Here is a 25,152-nt window from a genome sequence, read left to right as displayed (position 1 = left end):
TGTGGTGGTCATATTGTCCAAAGACAACCTCAGAATATTTGACTTGCTGACTGGGCAGTGTAGGAACCGAGGGTGCACACCCCAGTGTGCGTGAACCCAAAAGGAGCTGCTCCTCTGTGAAGCAGGAGGTTAAACGAGGTGGTTTTTCCATGCCTTGTCAGTCTTCTGTGGGACTAATAGTGGCCATGTTGGGAGAGCTGAAGAGTTTAGCAAGAAGACAGGAGGCCTGTCCCTCTGACCTCTCCTTAGCTGCCCCCCTGGCATCACAGTGCACACTATGTTCTTAAATTTAGGCCAAGTTTTGCTGACAAAAGTGATATAGGTGAGCCATCGGCAAAAGATGGAGAAGGGAAGGCCATTGACATGATATTCCACTCAACCTTTTGTTCAAGGACAAGATGCTTGGTTTAGGCTGGAATCTACAGTTTCATTTGTTTGGAGTCGGTATGTGCTATGGTCTGAATGTTTGTGACCCCCAAATTCATATATTGAAATCTAACCCCCAATATGATGGTGTTTTGAGGTGGTACCTTTGGGAGGTGATTAGGTCATGATGGTAGAGCCTCATGAGTGAGATTAACACCCTCACAAAAGAGGTCCCAGGGAGCTCCTATGCCCCTTCCACCACGAGAGGATGCAGCAGAAAGACAGCCATCTATGAACCAGGAAGTGGCACCTCACCAGACACTGCACCTTGGTCTTGAACTTCCCAGCCTCCAGAACAGACAGAAATGCATTTCTGTTGTTTATATACCACCCATTCTATGGTATTGTGTTGTAGCAACCCGAACACATGAAGACAGTGTGTGTGTGAAGGTTTTGAAGGTCACCCTCTTTTCATCCTATCACAATGGAAACTCACGCAGCTCTAGAATAAAACCCCACAGTCAAAAGGTCTTTTGCCCACCATTATTTTAAAGACAGGGTTGTACAATTCAAAATGATCAGATCTGTAGTAATTACCATCTTTTAAAAATAATGTTTATTGAGCATATAATGGATGGCCAAAAATTTTTAAAAGCAAATATTCAATACAATAGAGTTATATTATCTTGGTTTCCAAATTCCATGTAATAAATTCATGACAACTGCCTTGAACACAAAACACAGAGCCTCTGACTCAGGAACTTCCCTATTAGAGTTTGAAACTCCAGCCCACACTTTGATATACCTTTGGCAGGTCTCTGAAAAGGTAGGGTGCACACATATTTTGTAAACTTCAGCAGTAAGCTGGTTTTCCAAAATGTATGGATATGTACACAGACATGAAATGGGCCTATCTGGCTTTTGACACATTTAAAATATCATTTAAATCACAAGGACAATTACATATATATAAAAAAGCAACTGTTCTTTTATTGCTTCAGTTACCTATATTCCATTCCTCTTAGCACAAGACTCCCTTACCCCAGATTCTAGACCCAAGAGCTCTTCATTGCATTCAATCTTAGACCATCAACTACCCATCTTTATGTTCCACTAAAGATATGAAATCAAATAAAATCAAAACATATTTATTTAATGCCTATGACAGACAAGGCCTTGTTATAGGTTCTTGAGATGGAACAATAAAACTCTTTAACTGAAGAGTTTATAACTTAGTTACAGATGTACACTTGAATTACTCATTGCTTTAGGGCTGATGGTCAATTTCTTCCTACTTCAAATGAACCAGCCTGATGGGACATCTTGATATACTATGCGTAACAGTCGATGTGAAACTAACTTTTCATTTGACTACTGTTCTTGTTAATTTTTGAGACAGAGTCTCACTGTGTCGCCCAGGCTGGAGAGCAGTGGCGGGATCTCCCCTCACTGCAACCTCTGCCTCCCAGGTTCAAGTGATTCTCAAGCCTCAGCTTCCCGAGTAGCTGGGATTACAGGTGTGCACTGCCACGCCCAGCCAGTTTTTTTTGGAGATGGAGCCTCACTCTGTCACCTAGGCTGGAGTGCAGTGGCGCAATCTTGGCTCCCTGCAACCTCCGCCTCCCAAGTTCAAGTGATTCTCCTGCCTCAACGTCTCAAATAGCTGGGACTGCAGGTGCCCGTCATCATGCCCGGCTACTTTTTGTGTTTTTAGTAGAGATGGGGTTTTACCATGTTGGCCAGGCTGGTCTCAAACTCCTGACCTCATAATCCATCCACCTTGGCCTCCCAAAATGCTGGGATTACAGGCGTGAGCCACCGTGCCTGGCCTAATTTTGTATTTTTAGTAGAATTGGGGTTTCACCATGTTGGCCAGGCTGGCTTGAACTCCTGGCCTCAAGCAATCCGCCTGCCTCTGCCTCTTAAGGTGCTGGGATTATAGGCATGAGCCACCGTGCCTGGCCTTGACTACTGTTCTTAATCAGCCTTAACTGAGCCTCAGTGCGTACTACCCCTGTCTTTAGTCACTGGTTGAGGTCATACCACTGTTTGGTAATTTAAGGTGGTATTTCATATGAGGGACCTAATATTTTAAATGAACTCATTGTCATAAATGTCAATCTTTTATTGGAACTGATTTTCTTCAATAAGTCAAACATAAAACAGGTAACAGAGGATGGAATGAAAGCATATTGCTTTGTTAGGACTTCCAGATTCTTAGTGCACAGCTACCATGAGGTATCTACTGAAAAGTTGTTTTCTGAAAATACATTTTGTAACTTTTCCAGCTACACAAAGGCTATAACGGCAGCATTTGCACAGTCTTGGATGGCAGCCTGACACCAGTGCAAAGCTTGATATCTCGCTCCTTTCCCTGAGATAGAAGAAAATCTATAAACTTCTCTTCCTTCTTGCATGCTTTATTGACACAACTCACTGGAAAAATCCAATTTTAAAAAAATTGCAACTAAAAGTAAATTTCATATTATGCTAATATGGGATGCTTTTCTTCTTTGCTAAATGGGTTGAAATTTAACATTGGAAATTAGTCCAATCTAGTCATTCAGATAATGAAAGTTAAACTATATTCAGCAGGCCGGTGCAGTGGCTCACATCTGTAATCCTAGCACTTTGGGAGGCTGAGGCTGGTGGATCACTTGAGGTCAGGAGTTCGAGACCAGCCTGGCCAACATGGTGAAACCCCATCTCTATTAACAATACAAAAATTGGGTGTGGTGGTGTGCACCTGTAGTTCCAGCTACTTCGGGAGGCTGAGGCAGCAGAATCGCTTACCCAGGAGGCGGAGGTTTCAGTGAGCCGAGATCATGCCACTGCACTCCAGCCTGGGCGACAGAGTGAGACTGTCTCAAAAACAAACAAACAAACACTCAGCAGTTTAGACAGCAATTTCATATGAGGAACATAATTTTTAGTCAATAGAACTTGTGTGTGTGGTTTAATGAATAGTCTTCCTTCCCAATTTAGCTTGGTTTTATATTTATATTGAATGTTGGTTGTAGGCAAGGGTCACCCCAACTCAAGACAAATACCCTGCTTCATGAATACTCTAACTCAGACAAATACCCTGCTTCACGAATACCCCAACTCAGACAAATACCCTGCTTCACGAATACAAATCCATGCTGTGTAAAATGACCTTAGAAACTGGAAAAAGAGAAAATATAGAGCCAGAAGGTTGGACCAGGTGTCTTGCCTTCCAGTGGAAGGGGCAGGGAGTGAGATGTGTTTTCAGGTGCTCTCTGATGCACTGGAATCTGCTACCCACTAGTCGAGAGCTGAGTGTATCATCATCTGGGTACCTTGTGTGAAGGGTTGGTGCCTGGAAAGAGGGCACTTGTCCCATTGGCAGCAAACATATGGACCTTTGAGAGAAGTATTTTGTCACGGTGTGTGTATGAAGGAAAGGGTCCATTGTCCCACAGTTCTTGCTTGCTATACACAAGTGTACTAAAAAAGCTCACTTCATTAGAAGGGAAATTCTGCTGAACCACAGGGATTTTTCTTCTTCGTCAGCGGACTTACTGAAGTGCTCCAAAGAAAGAATGAAAAAATAACTCGCACTTGAATGCTGTAAACCTGATGAGGAGAATATGTCACCATTGCTTAATTTTCCTACAGTGCTCGCCTAAAAGGCTCTCTTGAGACAGTAAAAGGACAAATTCTACAATCCTTTTTATATCTAGAGAGGTCCCAAAGTGATAGGGTTAGAATGTAGCCAAAACAAAGTGATTCATGGTTTTAGAAATCTTTAACAGGCTGGGCATGGTGGCTCACACCTGTAACCCCAAGACCTTGGGAGGCTGAAGCAGGAGGATTGCTTGAGTCCAGGGGTTCAAGACCTGCCTGAACAACATAGTGAGACCCTCATCTCTACAAAAAACTAAAAATTAGCTGGGTGTGGTGGTGCACACCTGTAGTCCTAGCTATAGAGGAGGCTGTGGTGGGAGGATTGCTTCAGCCCAGGAGGCAGGGGCTGTGGTGAGCCAAGATTGCACCACTGCACTCCAGCCTTGGGAATAAAGTGGGACCCTATCTTAAAATAAATAGAAATCTTTAATAACCTAGACTGCAGTGTGACCATCACTTTTTTTCCCTGTTATAACTAGGGCCTTATCTGCTACACAAATCACTGGTAACCAGGAGGTCGTTATTCACTAAAGAGCAGTCCAGGCAATAGACAGGTTTGACAAATTATTTCAACTACTGAATCCAACAAATGAACATCCCACAGTTTGTGGAAACAGACATTGCCAATGCCTTACAGACATGTTCTTGGACGGATGAAGAAAGCAACAGAACACTTAGAACACGTGAAGTTGTTGATAAGATCCCAGTTAGCTTTTGTTCTTAGAGAAGAAAAAAGAATGAAAAAGAAATGAAAATGGACTACAAGACACAGAAAATTACCTTAAAAGACCAAATCTCAGAATTACTGGCATTCAAGAAAAAGGTGAGCAAGAGCAAGGAGTAGAAAACTTATTCAAAAAAACAATAGTAGAAAACTTTCTAAAACTTGAGAAACAGATAATATTCAGGTACAGGAAAGTCAGAGACTACCAAACAGATTCAAACCAAATAAATCTACCCTGAGGCACATAATGATCAAACTGTCAAAGACCAAGGACAAAGAAAGCATCCTAAAAGCAGCAAGAGAAAATAATTACATATAAAGTAGGGCCAATTTGTCTGGCAAAATTTCTCAATCGAAACCATACTTCTCAATGGCCATGAAAGAATGGGAAGACACTTTCAAAGTACGGAAAGAAAAAAAATCTGCTATCCAAAAATACTGTATTCAGCAAAGCTATCCTTCAAAAATGAAGGAGAGATAAAAGTCTTTCCCAGACCAAAAAAAAAAAAAGTGGAGAGAATTCACCACCACTATACTCACCTTACAAGAAGTGTCAAAGGGAGTTCTTCAATCTAAAAGAAAAATACTGGCTGGAAGGTGGTGGCTCATACCTGTAATTCCAGCATGTTGGGAGGCCAAGGTGGGAGGATTGCTTGAGCTCAGGAGTTTGAGGCCAGCCTGCATAGCATGGTGAGACCCCAGCTCTACACAAAATAATTCACTGGGCACAGCAGTGCCTGTAGTCCCAGCTACTTGGGAGGCTGAGGGAGGAGGACTACTTGAGCCCAAGCATTCAAGCCGGCAGTGAGCTATGATAGTTTTCAAGAAACTAGAAAAGTAAAAGAAAAGAAACTAAAAAAGGAAAAGAAGAAAAAACCCACTAATGTGCAAAAAGAAAATATTTGAAGGTTTAAAACCCACTGGTAAAATTAAATACATGAACAAACCCAGTATTACTTTAATACTGCAATTGTGGTATATAATCCACATCATAACTATAGTATACAAATCTACCTATCTAGTATAAAGCCCCAAATACAAATCTATCAAAAACAATAATAGTTACAGCAACTTGTTAAGAGATAGGGAATATAAAGATATATAAATTGAGATAACATAAAACCAAGATGTGGGGAGGATGCAGTTAAAGTGTAGAGATTTTTTCAGCTTTTTGTTTTTACATTTTTCTTTGTTTCTATTTTCTGTGTGATCTAAGTTGCCATCTCTTTAAAAATAACTTGTTGTATCCATAAGATTGTTTTGGTAAGCCTGATGGTAACCACAATGCAAAACCTACAGATTATATAAATATATACAGTAGATTCACTAAAAATAAAAAGCAATGTGTTAAAACATACTATCAGAGAAAATCACAAAGGAATACAGCAAGAAAGGAAGAGGGGAGTTACAAAACAATCAGAAAACAAGCAACAAAATGGCAGTAGTAACTCCTTACCTATCAACAAAAACATTGAATGTAAATGGACTCAGTTCTCCAATTAAAAGATATAGAATGGCCAAATGGATAAAGAAATACGACCTCACTGTATGCTGCCTACAAGAAGATCATTTCACTTCTAATGTGAAGGAATGGAAAAAAAATATATTCTATGTAACTGGAAACCAAAAAAAAGCAGGAGTAAGTAGCTGATATAAGTAAGTACTTATATGAGGTAAAACAGACTAAGATCAAAGACTGTAAAAAGAGACAAAGAAGATCACTAATGATAAAGGGAATAATTCAGCAAGAGGAAATAAGTATAAATATCTATGTACCTAACAACAGAGCTCCCAAGTATATAATGCAAACATTAACAGATCTGAAGGGAGAGATAGACTGCAATACAATAATGGTAGGGGACTTCAACACTCTGCTGTAGGTAATGAACAGGTCATCCAGACAGAAAATCAAGAAACATTGGAGTTAAACTACACACTAGACCAAATTAGTCCTGACACTTACAGAACATTTCACCCAACTGCTGCAGAATACACATTTTCTTCATCAGTACATAGAACATTCTCCAAAACAGACTGTATGTTAGGCCATAAAACAAGTCTCAACAAATGCAAAAAAGTAGAAATCATATCAAGGATATTTTCTGACCACAATGGAATAAAACTAGAAATTAATAACAAGGGGAACCTTGGGAAATACACAAACACATGGAAATTAACACACTTCTGAATGACCTAGGGCCAATGGGGAAATAAAGAAAATTTTAAAAATTTCTGGAAACAAATGAAAACAGAAAATGATGTACCAAAATGTGTAGAATACAACAAAAATAGTACTGAGGGAATTTTATAGCAATAAATGCCTGTACCAAAAAAGTGGAAAGACTTCAAATAAACAACTTAATGATGTACCTCAAGAAACTAGAAAAGAACTAAACTCAAAATTAGAAGAAAAGATATAAAATTCAGAGCAGAAATAAATGGAGACTAAAAAATAAAGAAAATCAATGAAATGAAAAGGGTTTTTTTGGCAAAAACAAAATTGACAAACCTTTAGCAAGATTAACTGAGAGAAGACTCAAATAAATAAAATTGTAAATGAAACAGGAGACATAATAACTGATGCCACAGACATACAAAGAATCATTAGAGGCTATTATGAACAGCTACATGACAACAAGTTGGAAAACCTAGAAGAAATGGTCAAATTCCTGGACACATACAACCTACCAAGATTGAAACCATGAAGAAATATAAAATTTCAATGAACCAATAATGAGTAATGAGATTGAAGCCATAATAAAATGTCTCCCATCAAAGAAAAGTCTAGGACCTGATTGCATTATTGCTGAATTCCACCAAACATTTAAAGAAGAATGATGACTAATTCCATTCAAATGCTTCATACAAATTGAAGAGAAGGGAATATTTCTAAACTCATTCTATGAGGCTTGCATTACCCTGATACCAAACCAGACAAAGACACAACCAAAAAAGAAAACTATAGGCCAATATCACTGATGAACATAGATGCAAAAATCCTCAAAAAATACTAGCAAATGGAATTCAACAACACACTAAAAATATAATTCATCATGACCAAATAGGATTCATCCTAGGGATGCAAGGATGGTTCAACATACAAATCAATAAACACAATATATCACATTAAGAGAACCAAGAACAAGAACGATATGATTATTTCAATAGATGCTGAAAAAGATTCAATAAAATTAAACATGCCTTTATAAGAAAAAAACCTTCAACAAACTAGGTATAGAAGAAATATACTTCAAATAATAAAGGCCATTAGCTATGAAAAACTCATAGCTAATATAATACTGATAGGGAAAAACTGAAACCCTTTTCTTTAAAATCTGGAACCAGACAAAGATGCCCACTTTCACCACTTTTATTCAACACACTACTGGAAGTTTCAGGGCAATAAGGCAAGAGAAAGAAATAAAGGGCATCAAAGAAAGAAGTTTAAATTAGTCTTGTTTGCAGATGACATGATATTATACTTAGAAAAACCTAAAGACTCCACCAAACAACTGTTGGAACTGATAAGTGGATTCAGTAAAGTTGCAGTATTCAAAATCAACATACAAAAATCAATAGCATTTACATATGCCAAGAACAAACAATCTGAAAAAGAAATCAAGAAATCAATTTCATTTACAGTAGCTACAAATAATACAAAATACCTAGGAATCAATTTAACCAAAGATGTGAAAGATCTATCCAAGGACAACTATAAAATGCTAATGAAAGAAACTGAAGAGGGCACCCAAAAATGGAAAGATATTTCATGCTTATGGACCCAATGACGTTCTTCATAGAAATAGAAAAAAAAAAATCCACAATTTACATGGAACCACAAAAGACCCCAAATACCCAAAGCAATCCTGAGGAAAAAGAACAAAGCTAGAGGCATCACACTACCTGACTTCAAAATATACTACAAAGCTATAGTAACCAAAACATTACGGTACTGGCATAAAAAGACATACAGACCAATGGAACAGAATAGAGAACCCAGACCCAGATATAAATCCATGCATTTATAGCCAACTCATTTTTGACAAAGGCATCAAGAACATAGAATGGGGAAAGGAGAGAATCTCTTCAATAAATGGTGCTGGGAAAACTGGATAGTTATATGCAGAAGAATAAAGCTGAACCCCTATCTCTCACCATGTACAAAACCCAAAGCAAATGGATTAAAGATTTAAATATAAGACCTAAAACTATGAAACTACATGAAAACATTAGGGAAACACTGCAGGACATTAGTCTGGGCAAAAATATTTTGTGTAAAACCTCAAAAGCACAGGCAACCAAAGCAAAAACAGACAAATAGAATTACATCAAGCTAAAAGGATTCTGTGCAGCAAAGGAAGCAATCAACAAGTCAAGAGACAATCCATGGAATGGGAGAAGATATTTGTGAACTATCCATCTGACAAGGGGTTAATAACCAAAATATATAAGGAGTTCAAACCACTCAAAAGCAAAAAGCAAACTGATTTTAAAATGGGCAAAAGATCTGAAGAGACATTTCTCAAAAAAAGACAGAGGGCCAATAGGTATATAAAAAAAATGCTTAATATTACTAATCATCAAGAAATACAAATCAAAACCACAATATAATCTCACCCCAGTTAAAATGGCTCTTATTAAAAAGACAGGGAATATAAATGCTGGCAAGGATGTAGAGAAAGGAAATGCTTGTGCATTGTTAGTGGGAATGTAAATTAGTACAGCCACTATGGAGTATTGTATGGAGGTTCCTCAAAAAACTAAAAATAGAATTACCATCTGATCCAGCCATTCCACTACTGATTTTATATCCATATTAGTCTGTTTTCACGCTGCTGATAAAGACATACCCATGACTGTGAACAAAAACAGATTTAATTGGACTTACCTTTCCACATGGCTGGGGTGGCCTCAGAATCAAGGTGGGAGGCAAAAGGCACTTTTTACATGGCAGTGGCAAGAGAGGAGGATGCAAAAGTGGAAACCCCTGAAAAAATCATCAGATCTTGTGAGATTTATTCACTACCATGGGAACAGTATGGGGGGAACCACCCCCAAGATTCAAATAATCTCCCACAGGGTCCCTCCCACAATACATGGGAATTATGGGAGTACAATTCGAGATTTGGGTGGGGACACAGAGCCAAACCATATCAATATCCAAAACAAAAGACATATTGAAGAACTATCTATATTCCCATATTTATTGCAGCGCTATTCACATAGCCAAAATATGAAATCAACCTAAGTGTCCATCAATGGGTGAATGAATAAAGAAAATGTGGTATATATACACAATGGAATATTATTCTGCCATAAAAATGTTGAAATCTTGTTATGTGCAGAAAGATGGATGGAACTGGAGGTGATGTTAAGTGAAATAAGCCAAACACAGAAAGCCAAATATCACGTGTTCTCATTCCTATGCGGGAGCTAAAAAAGTGGATCTCATGAAGGTAGAGAGTAGACTGGTAGTTACCAGAGGCCAAGAAGGGTAGGGGGAAATGAAGAGAGGTTGATTAATGGGTACAAATACACCGTTTGGTAGAATAAATAAGACCTAGTGTTTGATAGGTCAGTAGAATGCCTATAGTTCACAATAATTTACTGTGTATTTCAAAATCACTAGAATAATTCAAATGTTTCTGCCATAAAGACAAATATTTAATGTGACAGATATCCCAGTTACACAGATTTGCTCCTTAAAATTACATGAATGTATTATCACATGGACCCTCAAAATATGGACATCATTATGTATCAATCAAAAATTAAAATTAAAAAATGCTAAAACTGAAATTTTCTGCAGCTCAAAGTTCTAGAAGTATGTTAAAATACAGAACATGTGTAAGTCTTCCTAAGTTGCCTCAGAACCAGTGATTTCATTGATGTCAGAGGGTGTGTGTGCCGGTCTAGAATGCAATACAAAGCTGTTAGAGTGACAGTGAATTTTCAGTTACTGGAGATCAACCTTAGAACACCCAGAGGCACTTAGCAAAGGTCTGTTTTCAGACGAGTGTGCGTGGGGTGGGGGAGTAATGGGGGCGCAGCTCTGAAGTGAAGATGAAACTTCCAACAAATGAATGCCAAAGTGTGAAAAGTTCTTGAGAATGATCTCCAGCCAACTCCTATTGGCTGGTGGGCTCTATAAAAGGTCTACAAAAACATGCGTTTTTAGGGTATGTACTGCCTAAGTAAAAGTTGAGAGACATGAGCAAAGCAACCTAAGGATGCAAGAAGGGCCTTACAGGGAGGAGGAATGGGGACGGGAGCGGGCCTGAGAGTTGCTGCAAGCTGACCAAGTGGAAGCTTTGAGTGCCACACATCCCAGCAGCCTTGAGAAGCAGGTGGGCAAGTCTCCACATACCAGCAAGGAGGTGCTCGTAGCATTAAGAACGTTGTCTGAGGAAGTTCCGGCTTCTCCAATTAGCCCCTGAGGGATGTGAGGTGGAGCTGTGTGGTGTAAGCCTAGCCCCACCTGAGCCACAAGGGAGCTGTGGACCATCTTCCACAATCTCAATTTTCTAAACTCATTTGTTGCGTGATAATCTTAAAACATTTTCTCTTAAACAAGCAGTAGCTTATAGCATAGGAAATAAAATTCATACAAAATTATTTGTAAAGACACAAAACCAGAGAAATACGACTTTTGCTCTCCTGGCCACTCTGAGCTGGATTCCAGATCCCTGGAGACTGAAGGGACTCTGCTTTGAATGCTGTGACCTGACTCCTGGCCCTGCATATGCCGAGGAGGAGGGAGGTGGGAAGACGTTGGAATGGGCTGGGGGTCAAGGCTGCACTGGGGCTGCACAAGCAGTTGCAGGAAGGGCAAGTGGAGGCAGGTAGCATTAGTGACAACGGCAGCCACAGAGTGGAGAACAGCGATGGCGGCAGCCGAGTCTGGGGCAGGCTGGGAACACAGTAGCAGCAGATCTTCTGATAGCAGAGGCTAGAGCCGCTGAGATGAAGCTAGGGGCAGCCTGTCCTTGGGGAGGAAGCCACCGACACCCAGCATCTCTCCAGAAGGGTTCAGTTGTCTGGGCTCAAGCAGCTTGCAGCACCAGGCACCTTAATTCTCTGTCACTCACTACTGGCATCCACAGAGAGGTCTCCACCTAGCAGCAGCATCCAAGAAGGAGGTTTTGGGTAGACTCAGAGACATAAGCACCGAAATTAACCAGACTACGAGAGCTCCTCAAAAGTTTTTATTCTTTTTCCTTTTTATCTTTTTAAACTGGCACACTGCCTGGTATACACTGCCAGGTAGGCATTCAGAAAAGTTTCTTTTTTTTTAAATACACAATTTATAATGCTGGGAAGATTTCATTTCAGTGTCCCAAAACATTATTCCTGGAAAGGGTATACTCTCCCATGACTCTGGATAATAGAGGTTTTGTTCTGATTTTTTAAGCCACCTCAGACAGACACTGAAACACGTTAGATCTAATACTTAAGTGCTTTGAAAGGGCAGTAAAAATAGAATTGTAATAATTGCTGGGAAGACTGTGGTTTCTGCAGCCCAGGGTGGCTTCACAGTTGTCAGAGGACACAGATTCTATGTCCCTCCCTGACCAGGGACCTCCAGGACAGCTTCCCTGGTTGGTTCTTCAGTCTTTTGGCAGAGGGCAGACCAACAGAGAAGGGTTGTGACCTCCTCCGACCAGCTCAGGCCTCATGCTGCTGCGTCGCAGACCCTGTATCAGCAGCATAGCTATGGAGCACGTCATCCTGGAAGTGGATCCTCCGTGGGTCATACAAAGCAGCGTAGCAGGGAACCAGAATGAGGCTCAGGGCCACCATCAAAAGAGTGACCTCCCCTCTCCTTCCAATTAGTTACCTGTATTCAATGTGCAGTGTAAACGAACGGAAGTTTTACAAATTAAATTACTTTCTTAAAAATCAATACAACATCGTTACATACAATTCTCTTTGAGAAGTCTTTCCAATTCAATCCTTAAATTTCATTTACAAAATGGTGTGCAAAAACAAACACTGACCTCAAATAAATAGGGCAAAAAAGTGGGAAGAGCTAAAATATTTTGTGTGTTTTTAAATTAAAAGTTAAAAACACCAGCTGCACTTCAAAGTATTTGCAGGATGAAATACATCAAGAAGGCTGTCAAAAATAGCCTTCAGAGTCAGAGTTGCATTTTTAACTGAGGTTTTCTGTGTTCAAAATTCACAATGAATGCCTCCGCTGAGATCTTTCACCACTCCCTCTTTGACCAGCTTTAAGAGGAACTTGGTTTCTGTTGTCACATTATGCATGGTCTGAAAGTTCATAGCAGCCATGCACTGATTGTCAAAGTAGTGCAAAGGTGTTCTGGGTTGATTGAGGTCATATCCAAAACCCGCCAAACTGACTTCATCGCACAGATGTGTGGCTAAGACAACGGCAATCACACCGATTGTGGGGACATTCTGGAAAAGAGAAAAGAAGACCAAAAAGTTTAAAGAAAGTTTTGGCACAAGTCACCATTTTGCTGGTATTATATATGCTATGCAGGGTCCTGAAAGCTACATTGGGGGCTGCAATTTCATATATCACATAATTTTATACATCATGAACTTTAGAGTTCAACTCCCCACTTGAGTCAGGAATCTAGGCTCTAAAACATGGCCTCTGATGTTCACACACTTTCAAGGGACAGTCCGACAATTCTTACACCAAGTTAAAAGGTATTCCTTCTAGGCCAGGCACGGTGGCTCATGCCTGTAATCCCAGCACTTTGGGAGGCCAAGGTGGGCGGATCACGAGGTCAGGAGTTCAAGACCAGCCTGGCCAATATGTGAAACCCCGTCTTTACTAAAAATACAAAATTTAGCCGGGTTTGGTGGCACATGCCTGTAGTCCCGGCTACTCGGGAGGCTGAGGCAGGAGAATCACTTGAACACGGGAGGTGGAGGTTGCAGTTAGCTGAGATTGAGCCACTGCACTCCAGCCTGGTGACAGAGCAAGACTCCGTCTCAAAAAAAAAAAAAGGAAAAAAGGTATTCCTTCTAAAATGTCTACCCCACTGGTCCTACATGTGATGCCCAGAATCACAAAAAAAAAAAAAAAAAAAAATCCTATTTCCTCTCTCAATGACAAATGTCTATGAGGTCTGCTCTGGGATAAGTGGCCACAGGACCTTCCATGGTCCTTCCCAGGGCACAGTTTCTGGAGCGCATCCCTTCCCGAGAACAGAGGATTCTCAGTTCTCACTGCAGAAGACTACGTTCACGCCACCGCCAGCTACATGCCACTTAAGGGCCCCACTGGCTTTGCTGGCAAATAGCACTTGCAGGCCATTTCCCTATGTAGAGCTGCAAAGCCAGTTTCTTCCCACCCTCTGTTTGTATATATATTTTTTGAGACAGGGCCGGTCTCACTCTGTCGCCCAGGTTGGGGTGCAGTGGCGTGATCACGGCTCACCGCAGCCTTGACCTTCCCAGGCTCAAGTGATCCTCTCACCTCAGCTTCCTGAGTAGCTGGGACTACAGGCATATGCCACCATGCCCGGCTAATTTTTGTATTTTTTGTAGACATAGGGTTTCACCATGTTGCCCAGGCTGGTCTTGAACTCCTGGGCTCAAGCAATCCTCCCGTTTTGGCCTCCCAAGGTGTTTGGATTACAGCCATGGGCCACCATGCCCATACACAAGTATATTTTTAGTCCTGAATTAAATATTTTCACATTTGTTCCTTTAACAATGTATCCTACTGACCTTGGTCTAGAATCTCCACTGTCTACACCTTTCTAGATTCTGATGGTGTCCCCACTCCCTCCTGATGTCTGGCATCTTATTGTGCCTCCTGGAAAGTGCAAATGTGGCATCGTGCTTTCTGGATCTCCATGCCAGTCTTGGGTAAAAATAGTACACAGGACGGGAGGAATACAGAGGGCCCTGCAGCTCACTATGCTTCCTTGAAGGCTGCCGCCAATCTACTGATACTGTTAATATTAGCATCCTTTTGTATAGTTTTTCATGTGAAAATGTGCCTCCCTTTTCATTCATCTTAGTTGAACCAGTGGCTACCATAAATATCTTTCCTTTTTTGTAAAGTGGAACAACGGTGGACCCTCCAGAGTTCACAGATTCAGGTGGGATTAGGGAACATCTACTGAGGCCATCATTTGTTAAAATCTGCTTCCTGCTCTTTGATGCATCTACCTCTCAAAGCCAACCTCACTTGTTAAAAAGGAACTCAACAGCCATTCTGCATGCTTGGAAATAGAAACCAAGAGAAATTAACACAAAGGACACTTTCCTCCTGTTTAGCCAGGGCTCTAAGCGTTGTTCTGTCTTCTCCAACCCCATACCCCCAGTGATGAGCTTGGCACACAGGGAATATTCAATGTTTGTGGAAGGAGTGTGTGAAATCAACTGTCCATTGGAGTGACATATGGGGAGAACGAAAACAACGATGAAAAACTCCCCAAAGCACGTTATCTCCACAGCACGCCCTTTGAGATCACATCTCCTATTGCTCAACAGGCTTCTTCATCTGCTGGAAGGACATAGACGTGAGGAAGTTTCTGATATTGCAATTTTAGATCAGAAGTCCTCTTTTAAGTTACTGTTTTTATCCAAAAGAAAAATGCCATTTTATCAATTATAAAAATAGGCAAATATTCAGCTCAACTAACAGATTATAAAGCAGAAAGGAGAAGTCTTCTACAGACTTTCCCTCTCAAGACGGGCATTCTTTACAGGCTGGTGTCTATTTCCAAGCTTTTACACTAAACACATACTTTTATTTTTAAAGTGTTCTGTATCTTCTTCTTCTTCTTTTTTTTTTTTTTTTGAGACGGAGTTTCACTCTTGTTGCCCAGGCTGGAGTGCAATGGCGCAATCTTGGCTCACCACAACTTCTGCTTCCCGGGTTCAAGCGATTCTCCTGTCTCAGCCTCCCAAGTAGCTGAGATTACAGGCATGAGCCACCACGCCTGGCTAATTTTATTTTTAGTAGAGATGGGGTTTCTCCATGTTGGTCAGGCTGGTCTCGAACTCCTGACCTCAGGTGATCTGCCCGCCTCAGCCTCCCAAAGTGTGGGATTACAGGCGTGAGCCACTGCACCCAGCCTAGTGTTTAGTATCTTTATTTTCTTACTTAATATAGTATGGAGGTGTTTTCCTATCTTCTTCATCTTTAACAGTCAGAAAATATTGCATTGACTTTATCATAATTTGTTTAAACAATCACATAGTGATGAACATTTAGGCTGTTTTTAGTCCTCTGTTGTTAATGCTATAGTGTACATCCTAGAATATTCATCTTTGCAAATTTCTCTAATTTCCTTGTAATAACATTTTTAGTGTAAAATTGGTGGGTCAGAGATGATTCATATTTAAAACGGTTTAATATTGCCAAAATATCCTTCAGAAAAAGTGCCAACTGATCATTCTATGTACATTCCTGCCAAACAAGGGCATTATCAAACTTTTAAGTCTTTGCTAAGAAAGTGGGCAAAGATACTATTGTGGCTCTAATTTGCTTTTATTTGATTATTGGTAAAGTTGAACATTTTTACATGCATTCTTTGGCTATTTTAATTCTCCTTTTGTGAAATGTCTATTCCTATTCTTTGCCCATTTTCTATTGGTTCATCTTTTACTTTTTGATTTAATAAGAGCTCTTTGTATTCTGAGAGTGTTTACTCTCATTGTACATGGGATAATTTCCACATGAGTCTTAAGTTTTAAAGACACAGGTCAAGTTATTCAGATCAAGAAGCTGCAAGTAATAAAGGTATGCGTACCCCCACGCCCCTGGTGGCAGCACTTGCTAATTGCAGGTAAAGAATCTCTACTGCAATAAACAGCCTAAAACACAAAGTTCCCAAATTAGGCTGCAAAATAAAAATCGTCCAGGGAATTTAGAAAATCTTAAAACACAAAACAATTAATGTCTGAGATGAGACCCAGGCATTAACTGAAAAACACTGTTCTTGAGGATTGACTTTTATAACTATCACCTACAAAGTGGTGATAAAAATCAATTCTCACCTGAGTGGCCCACAGAGTGAAAATGTAAATATGACTTTTCTCTGGGGTACACAATTTTTTAATTTTAAAAAAATTAAAAAATAAAATGTAAATAACTTTCTGGATCACAAAAGTGCCTTTCAGAGTCCTGCAGTTATATGGAGTCCTGGAGTAAGAATACCTTAAATAGTATCTCACTGATGTAAGTGTTAATGTGCTGCCTACACTAAAGAGAAGAGTCACTGGAGAGAAGGCCAATTAAATAACGAGGAGCCCTGCAGCCAAGTGCAGAGTGGTAAACACACATGGAGCATCTCATCAAAGGCTGGGTTTCTCCACTGGAGATGCTTCTGGGTATACACTTGAGCCAAAGTGAAATTTGTACACATCTCCCCTCAAACAGGGAACTTAGATTAACTTTGAGAAGCAACAAAAATACCTTATCTCGGCCCCAGAACCTTGACTGAGGCTCTGAGTACTGAAGGATGTCAAAGGCAGTCTCTTTGATGATAACTGGATTCAAAATCCTGAAATGTTTTGGCTGCAGTGGGATTTTTTCTGCCACCTGCTTCCAAAAGAAGAGTCGCACCCAAAACGGCTAAGGAAAGCAAGCAAGCAGTCGTTAGTCATCCTTCCAGGGGAGGGGAGAAAGCATTCCCACTCATCAGGCCAAGGCCATGGGTGTGACCCCATGTGGCCCTGGGCGCTGCCTTCTGCAGCAATCTAGTTCTGTAGATTGCAAAAGCGACGCAAATCCAGCACTTCAACTCAAAAAAGTAACTCTAAAATAGCCACTTCACACAGGCGGCACTGGACAAAGACAGGAATTGCAGAACCAGCTTGTATTTCTTTGAGGTAGACATTCCTCAATGGCGCTAAAGCTATCGTTTTGTCCAGGGAAGCCCAAGCGAACAGGTCGAATTTAAGGCTATTAAGTGCTGTGACTGCCCTCACCTTGCATCCTCTCCCACTTACTCTATTTCCTAGTCCCATGAAGTCTCTTGGCAACTGACTGAAGTCGTTTCATATATGCTTCATCTTCCAGCTAGAACTTCTGCCCAATAGAAAATCCAGAAGACCATGATGACTGGTACAGAATCAGCTTTGGAAATACAAATTCATCATCACATGGAGTTTATGTGAAAAGTCTAATACGTCCCGTGAGTTTCACAGACAGCTAGTTTGTGCATATGTCTATAAATGTGCACACACTCCTCGACAGTTGACCTCTGAAATGTATTTGAATATAATGGGTGGGACTATAAAGTAATGTGATCAGTAGAGACAAAAGGAATATGACCAAGTGAGGGCCATCTCCACAGCTGCCCTTCTGGAATGCCATGAATTTATTCCAACAAGGGAACCACCGACCAAAGCATTTTTGGAGAAGCTCTTCAGGAGTATTCCTTATCGATTTTATATTCTTTTGAATATCCTCAGAAAGGCTTATATCCATCTAAGTAAATCTAATTTCTGGAACTAGCCAAAAGCTATGCAAGTTCATGTCTGGAGAACAAGATGGGTGAACAATCTCAGTAATAGCAATTTTGGTCACAATCTGGATATTCCGATTAAGCAATGATCACCATTTTCATGTGACTCTTAATTAGGTTCTAAAAGCAATTTGCAGCAAATTTGCTGAGGGGTGGCTGGGCACGGTGGCTCACGCCTGTAATCCCAGCACTTTTGGAGGCCGAGGCGGGTGGATCTCTTGAGGTCCGGAGTTCGAGACCAGCCTGGCCAACATGGTGAAACCCCATCTCTATTAAAAATACAAAAAATAACCGGGCATGGTGGCAGGCGCCTATAATCCCAGTTACTCAGGAGGCTGAGGCAGGAGAATCACTTGAACCTGGGAATGTGGAGGCTCCAGTGAGCCAAGATTGCACCACTGCACTCCAGCCCTCAAGTCTAGGCAACAGAGAGACTCCATCCCTGCACCGCCTCCCCCCACCCCGCCCCCCAAAAAAGAATTGCTGAGGGGTTTCTACAAAGAGAGTGATCATCATTTGAAAGACAACACAAAAGTATGCATTCCACTGTGCGTGTTTAAAAATAAAAGGCTATAAATACAACTAAGACTCCACTTTTTACTAAGGCAGATTTAATAGAAGTATTAGTGCTTACCAGGGTTTCATTTTTTACCATTGCTTGAAGCCAGTTGAAATCAACACTCTTAAATAAAACAGCAACAAACAAGTCATTGGAATAATATTCAAGGTCAGACAGTGGTGCGCCCTCTGGATAAGTCATCCTTATAGTAGTTTTATTTCCAACATGTTCTGAATATCCCTCAACTGGTGCACTGTTTAACCTATTTAAATAAAAAGGACAAAGACACACTGACAAAGCAGGCCATCAACCATCTCTGCACACCAGGCAGTATCCATGTCATGTCCTCCACGTCTTCTTATGACTAAGAATCAGTGCATGGTTTGCAGCCTCATCTCCCCTCCCAGCTCTGTCTTTCTAGGATTTCGAGGAATGCAGCCTTTAGTCCTTGACTGAACACTTGTATCTAATCCCCGAATGTCAAGCAATTTCATCTAGCCCTAATATTTTTACTCAATCTAAGCATATTACATTTGGGACTTTCTCTGGGTGCCAGTAAAATATCCTCGGAAATTTCCCATTGTGCTCAGATATTAGTTCTTGCTAGAATTTCAAAAAAGGAATCAGAAGGGAAAATCTAGTCCACCATGCCTGGTGACTTTTTGTAGAGAGAAATTGTCTCTATGTTGCCCAGGCTGGTCTTGAACTCCTGAGCTCAAGCGATCCTCTTGCCTTGGCCTCCCAAAGTGCTGGGATTACAGGCAAGAGCCACTGGGCCTGGCCAGAAAACAATTTTTGAACAGTGAAACCAAAAAAGAATCTAGGATGACTGCCTATTGGCTATGATGGTGAGTCTGAACTTCTCTGTGTGCCTTCCATGTCCCAGCCAGCACTGCCTTCCAGGACTCACTAGCCCCAAGCCCCTTCTCCAGAAGCCAGGCCCCTCATTGACTCAAGTCTCTTGCTGTGTCCTCTTCTTGCTCCTGCCTGGCAGTTGTGGTCCTTTGCTGTTTTACTCGAATCTACCCACCTTCCAAACCTCACTTCTCTGACAAGGTTCTGCCACTTACTGCAGCCACCAGCATGCTCCTCCAACTTAGGGTCAGTATGACAGTTTGGAGCATCCAACCATTTTGTGTTTTTGTTTCAACTTCTCAAACAGTAAGTCCCTTGAGAGCAGGGACTATGAACAGCTTCCTGCATCCCTCACTTTTCCTGGAGCCGCAATGACCAAGAGCAGTGCACTGAGTTCTAGAGAAGAAAGGCTGGTTTTAAAAACAATGTACCCCAGTCTGGGCAATTTGCAGAAATCCCATCTCTACTAAAAATATAAAAAATTAGCCACACGTGGTGTGTGCCTGGGGTCCCAGCTACTGGGGAGGCTGCAGTGGGAGGATCTCCTGAGCCTGGGAAGTTGAGGCTGCAGTGAGCTGAGATCACACCACTGCACTCCAGCCTGGATGACAGGAGTGAGACCCTGCCTCAAAAAATAAAATAAAATAAACAACAAAAATAAGTAAACAAAAAAAAAGCAATGTACCTTATCACAACATCAAATTGGTTCAGGGTGTGGCCCAGTTCTAATCCGTGCAGTATTCCTCCGCTTCCAATAACCACACAGCGCCGACAGGTCTTGGCTTTCAAGTGTTCAGGGAGGTCATGCTCCGGCAAGAGTTCCAAGAGGGTCTGGACTTTACTGGAGAACTTCCGGAACCCAAAAGGAGGATCATACTTGGACTCAGTTTCACTATCTTTGGGGGCCTTGTGCACAAAAGGGAGTAAGTCCACGCTATACCTGTGCTCAAATAACATCGCCATTGATGTCTTGGCAAACTTGGGACGACATTCCTTCTGCAAGACTTGCTGAGCATATTTCTGAGCTCTCTGGAATGAAATCACACCAATCTGGGTTTTAAAAACTCTCCTGCGTTAAAAATATACTCTTCTAGGCCGGGCGCGGTGGCTCAAGCCTGTAATCCCAGCACTTTGGGAGGCCGAGAAGGGTGGATCACGAGGTCAGGAGATCGAGACCATCCTGGCTAATACGGTGAAACCCCGTCTCTACTAAAAAAATACAAAAAAAACTAGCCGGGCGAGGTGGCGGGCGCCTGTGGTCCCAGCTACTCAGGAGGCTGAGGCAGAAGAATGGCGTGAACCCGGGAGGCGGAGCTTGCAGTGAGCTGAGATCCGGCCACTGCACTCCAGCCTGGGCGACAGAGCGAGACTTCATCTCAAAAAAAAAAAAAAAAATATATATATATATATATATATATATATATATATATATATATACTCTTCTAGATGACAATTTGTCCTATGATGTCTGATGTAGCTCCTGTGTTGACTACTATCTTTTAACACAGAATGTTTGCTTTTTAGAGTTAAGTTAGGCTCAGAAACTTGAAGAAACAACCTGGGAGAATCACATGACAAGGAGATAAACACAGCAGGCTATTCATTTCATTGCACAGGCAAAGCAAGAAGGACTCCCACCTCCCACCCCCTGCCTAACATTGTTCAAATACATTCGGGGTAAAAATGTACTTTGGGGTGTTTAAGACTTCATGTTTCATAAAATTCTGATACAAGCTATAACCTGGTTAAATACTGAGGACATTATGCTATGTGAAGCCAGTCACAAAGAGACAAATACTGTCTGACTTGCCTTATATGAGGTATCTAAAGTAGTCAAATTCATAAAAACAGGAAAGAATGGCAGTTATCAGGGTTGAAGAGAGGGAGAAAAGGGAGTTGTTTAATGAGTACAGAGTTTCGGTCTTGCAAGATGAAAACGTTCTAGAAATTTGTTTCACAAGAGTGTAAATATACTTAACGCTGCCAAATGGTACATTTAGAAATAATTATGATGGTAAATTTTATGTTTTGTTTTAAGCCACGATTAAAAAAAGATTTCATATATCAGGTTCTCATCTAGCAGGATGACGAACAGGCTTATTTATCCGTTGAGGTACAGAACCTCACAGTCTAGAATGCAAATTACCTGAAATAAAATCAGGGAACAATGTCCCCTTGACATAGAAATTGCATTGGTTTCAAAGCATTTTCCCAGCCTGCATTTCCATATGCATTTTAATGTTTTGCCTCAGCCAGGAGCTGCCACTAAATGCCAAGTTCATTAGCCCAGTTGAATGTACCAAACCTCAGAGGAAAGGCAGGCACAACGGCTCACACCTATAATCTCAGCACTTTGGGAGGCCAAGGTGAGAGGATTGCTTGAGCCCACAAGTTCGAGGCTAGCCTGGGCAACATAGCGAGACCCCACCTCTACACAAAATTTTTTAAAAAATAGGCCAGGTATGGTGGTGTGCACCTGTGGCCCCAGCTACATGGGAGGCTGAGGCATGAGTATCGAGTGATCCTCGACCTGGAAGATTGAGGCTGCAGTGAGCTGTGATCGTACCACTGCACTCCAGCCTGGGTGACAGAGGGAGACCCTGTCTCTAAAACAAAAACAAAAACATGACCATCCTGGCTAACACAGTGAAACCCCGTCTCCATAAAAATACAAAAAAAATTAGCCGGGCGTGGTGGCGGGCGCCTGTAGTCCCAGCTACTCGGGAGGCTGAGGCAGGAGAATGGCATGAACCCGGGAGGCAGAGCTTGCAGTGAGCTGAGATCGCGCCACTGCACTCCAGCCTGGGCAATAGAGTGAGACTCCCATCTCAAAAAACAAACAAAAACAACAAAACAAAACAAAAACAAAAACACAACCTTGGGGGAATATGGTATGCGTGTCCATTCACCCCAGTCTTCCTCTTGGCTCAGTTGGACAAATGCTGCCTCAGAACCCCATCAGGTAGTTCTTCCTAATCTTTGTGCTTTTTTGTCCTTGTCTCCATATTTAGCAGCCTTGGCCCTGCATTACCGCTCCTATTCACTACCTTCTCGCAGGCAGAAGAACGTGTGTGTGTGTGTGTGTGTGTGTATGTGTGTAATCCTATGTTTACTGGGATATTTATTATTCGGAATTTAACATATCTTTTCAATTTTGTCAGTCTCATTATGAGGATTATTACTGGGGTATAGGTTTAAATGTTCGCCCCAACTGTGTTTTTCCTCAAAGTCTTGTTATTTTTATTTTCTGATTTTTGCTTAATACGTTTTTTTAGGAATGCATCTATCCTATTACAGCAGAAACAATATATTATAGCTTTGATAAGTTGTTAGCATCTGTGAAGAGAACACTGTCTACATCCCAAGGATCTGACCCCATTTCTGAAAAAGGAACTGATATTCTTGGAGCCTCAGAAACGCTGCTGCAGACACCATGCATAGCTACTGCCTCAGTTCACCCTCATGACACTATGGCACCTTGCAAGATGATCATTAGTATCTTCACTTTGTAAGAGGTCTGAGCTAGCACAGCAAACCTGGCTCCTAAAACAATAGCCTCTACCTATAGAAATCAGCACACAAACACCACCGTTGAGAACAAACGTTTAAATACGAATCGGCATCTTCATGAGGAATCAGCGGGAAAGCCAAGCAAGGAATCTGCCTTGGCCCTGAGTCCCCAGTGGAGGGGCTCACCCCCGGCCAGGCTTGCCCAGCAGGCGATGCTCTGGGTGCTTAATGCCAAGCTGGTGGAGGCACGACACACAGAACAGCCACCCACACTGCACATTCATCTCTAAACCCTAGGCCCTAAGGTCATGAATGGCAATTTTTAGAGACCTAGAGGCCTAACTCTCCACTAGAGAATCATATCCCAAGTGTCTGGTTTTACAAATCTCCTAGGACAGAAAGGGACATCTGAGAAGTGGCAAGAGGGACCCGGAGAAGCTCACTGATGGCCACAGGACTAGAAAGAGGTGCATGAGCGAGCTGGATGCTCGCCAGGCAGTCAGGTCTCCTCTTCAGAAGCTTCATCTGGAAAGGAATGAAATTTCATTCCATTTCCATTCTCACCAAGAGGTCAATTTCAGGCTTCAAACTTAATTTTCTTGCCTCCGCCTCCGCCTCCTCCTTCTCCTTCTCCTTCTTCTTTTTGAGACAGTCTCACTCTGTTGTCCAGGCTGGAGTGCAGTGGTGCAATATCAGCTCACTGCAACCTCTGTCTCCTGGTTTCAAGCGATTCTCCTGCCTCAGCCTCCTGAGTAGCTGGGATTACAGGCACGCGCCATGCCTGGCTACTTTTTGTATTTTCAGTAGAGACGGAGTTTCACCATGTTGGTCAGGCTGGTCTTGAACTCCTGACCTAGTGATCCACCTGCCTCCACCTTCCAAAGTGCTGGGATTACAGGCATGAGCTACCGCGCCCGGTCCAAACTTAATTTTCTAAACTGTGGGCAGGGCACATGTCTCAGCAGTCACCTTCTGACTGTGACCCCTCCTGCGCCTAACTCACAGCAGATGCAGTAAGTAAATCCTGAGTGAGTGTTCTACATGCCCCGGCAACGTCTAAAGCCACAGCAATTCCTTGTCCTCTTTTGTTTCAACTTGTTTAACAAATCTCCACTGACTGCCTGGAGACAGGGCTTTTTCTGTAGAGAGCTCACATGGAACTCCATCTCACAGCCTCTCAGAACACGAGGACCACATGGGCCATGTCTTTCACTCTGGGATGGTTTCTGTTCTTGCTTCAATGGCACACAACCAGATATTGTGTTGGGGGCTTCCTCAGAGCTTGTCCCATATCTTAAAATAGGGTTGAACTGGCATCTGTCTCAGCTGCTCTCTTCCCTCTCCACCGCTTGCCTGTGGCTCACAGCTCAGAAGAAAATGCCTCAAGTGGAATGCCCCACCTTCAGGAGCTGCAATGAAGAGAGGAAGCAGTGTGACTAGGCAGTGAGGACTCCAGAGCTCCCAGGAAGGCCTCGGAGGCGTCAGCGGGGGTCCGGATGGCATTCATCCAGATGAGGCTCACTGGGAAGCTGGGAGCTGGTGACTCGTAAAATACAAGAACTCCTGTTGGTCTCAAATCCAGGGACAAAAATAAAGGTTTCAGTTTTTAACATCTTCTAGGCTGAGTTTGCAGGCTGCCCATGATGAAGACAAAGTACACATCTGGTAGTGCCAATTGTTAATGCTGTGGCAGTGTGCCATAAAAACATCATGCGAAATTCACAGAAGGGCATTAAAAACAAAGTAATTTTCCTCAGCAAAATCCCCACTTTCATTTCCACTCTGAAATTTTAAGGACAACCCTTCTCAAATATACAAGTAAGTGGCATAATTCTTAGTAAAAGGCAATGTTCTATTGCACTTACTATTTTTTTTAAAAAATCCGGAACAGGGCAGAGCATTCAGATCGAAAGAAAACTCCTGTCTGGCGTTAATGAGATGTGGGAAGGAGCGCAATTCTGTCACAGACTGAGTGATCCGGGGGCATTAGTGACCTTGTGGAACTTTCATTTCCCACACCTGTAAAT

General features: G+C 41.8%; 1 protein-coding gene across 17 annotated transcripts in view; it reads right to left on the bottom strand.

Annotated features, from left to right (window-relative positions):
- Nucleotides 1-11,928: 11,928 nt before the first annotated feature.
- ST3GAL5 (ST3 beta-galactoside alpha-2,3-sialyltransferase 5) overlaps nt 11,929-25,152 on the bottom strand; it is a 79,374-nt gene continuing 66,150 nt past the window's right edge. For 6 of the 17 annotated variants that reach the window (XM_077958293.1, XM_077958295.1, XM_077958297.1 and 3 more), the window contains 4 exons: nt 20,301-20,644; nt 18,836-19,022; nt 17,148-17,306; nt 11,929-13,159 (listed from right to left, as the gene is read on the bottom strand). In XM_077958293.1, the coding sequence (XP_077814419.1) occupies nt 12,911-13,159; nt 17,148-17,306; nt 18,836-19,022; nt 20,301-20,644 (939 nt within the window). In that variant the 3' untranslated portion in view covers nt 11,929-12,910. Of the gene's footprint in view, nt 13,160-17,147; nt 17,307-17,609; nt 17,811-18,835; nt 19,023-19,830; nt 19,948-20,300; nt 20,645-25,152 lie in introns of those variants that run through there. The other 11 variants (XM_077958296.1, XM_077958299.1, XM_077958302.1 and 8 more) reach the window with 5 other exon arrangements.

This window comes from Macaca mulatta, chromosome 13, assembly GCF_049350105.2.
Source record: "Macaca mulatta isolate MMU2019108-1 chromosome 13, T2T-MMU8v2.0, whole genome shotgun sequence".
Lineage (NCBI taxonomy): Eukaryota > Metazoa > Chordata > Mammalia > Primates > Cercopithecidae > Macaca > Macaca mulatta.
This window is presented reverse-complemented; position numbering and strand designations above follow the sequence as displayed.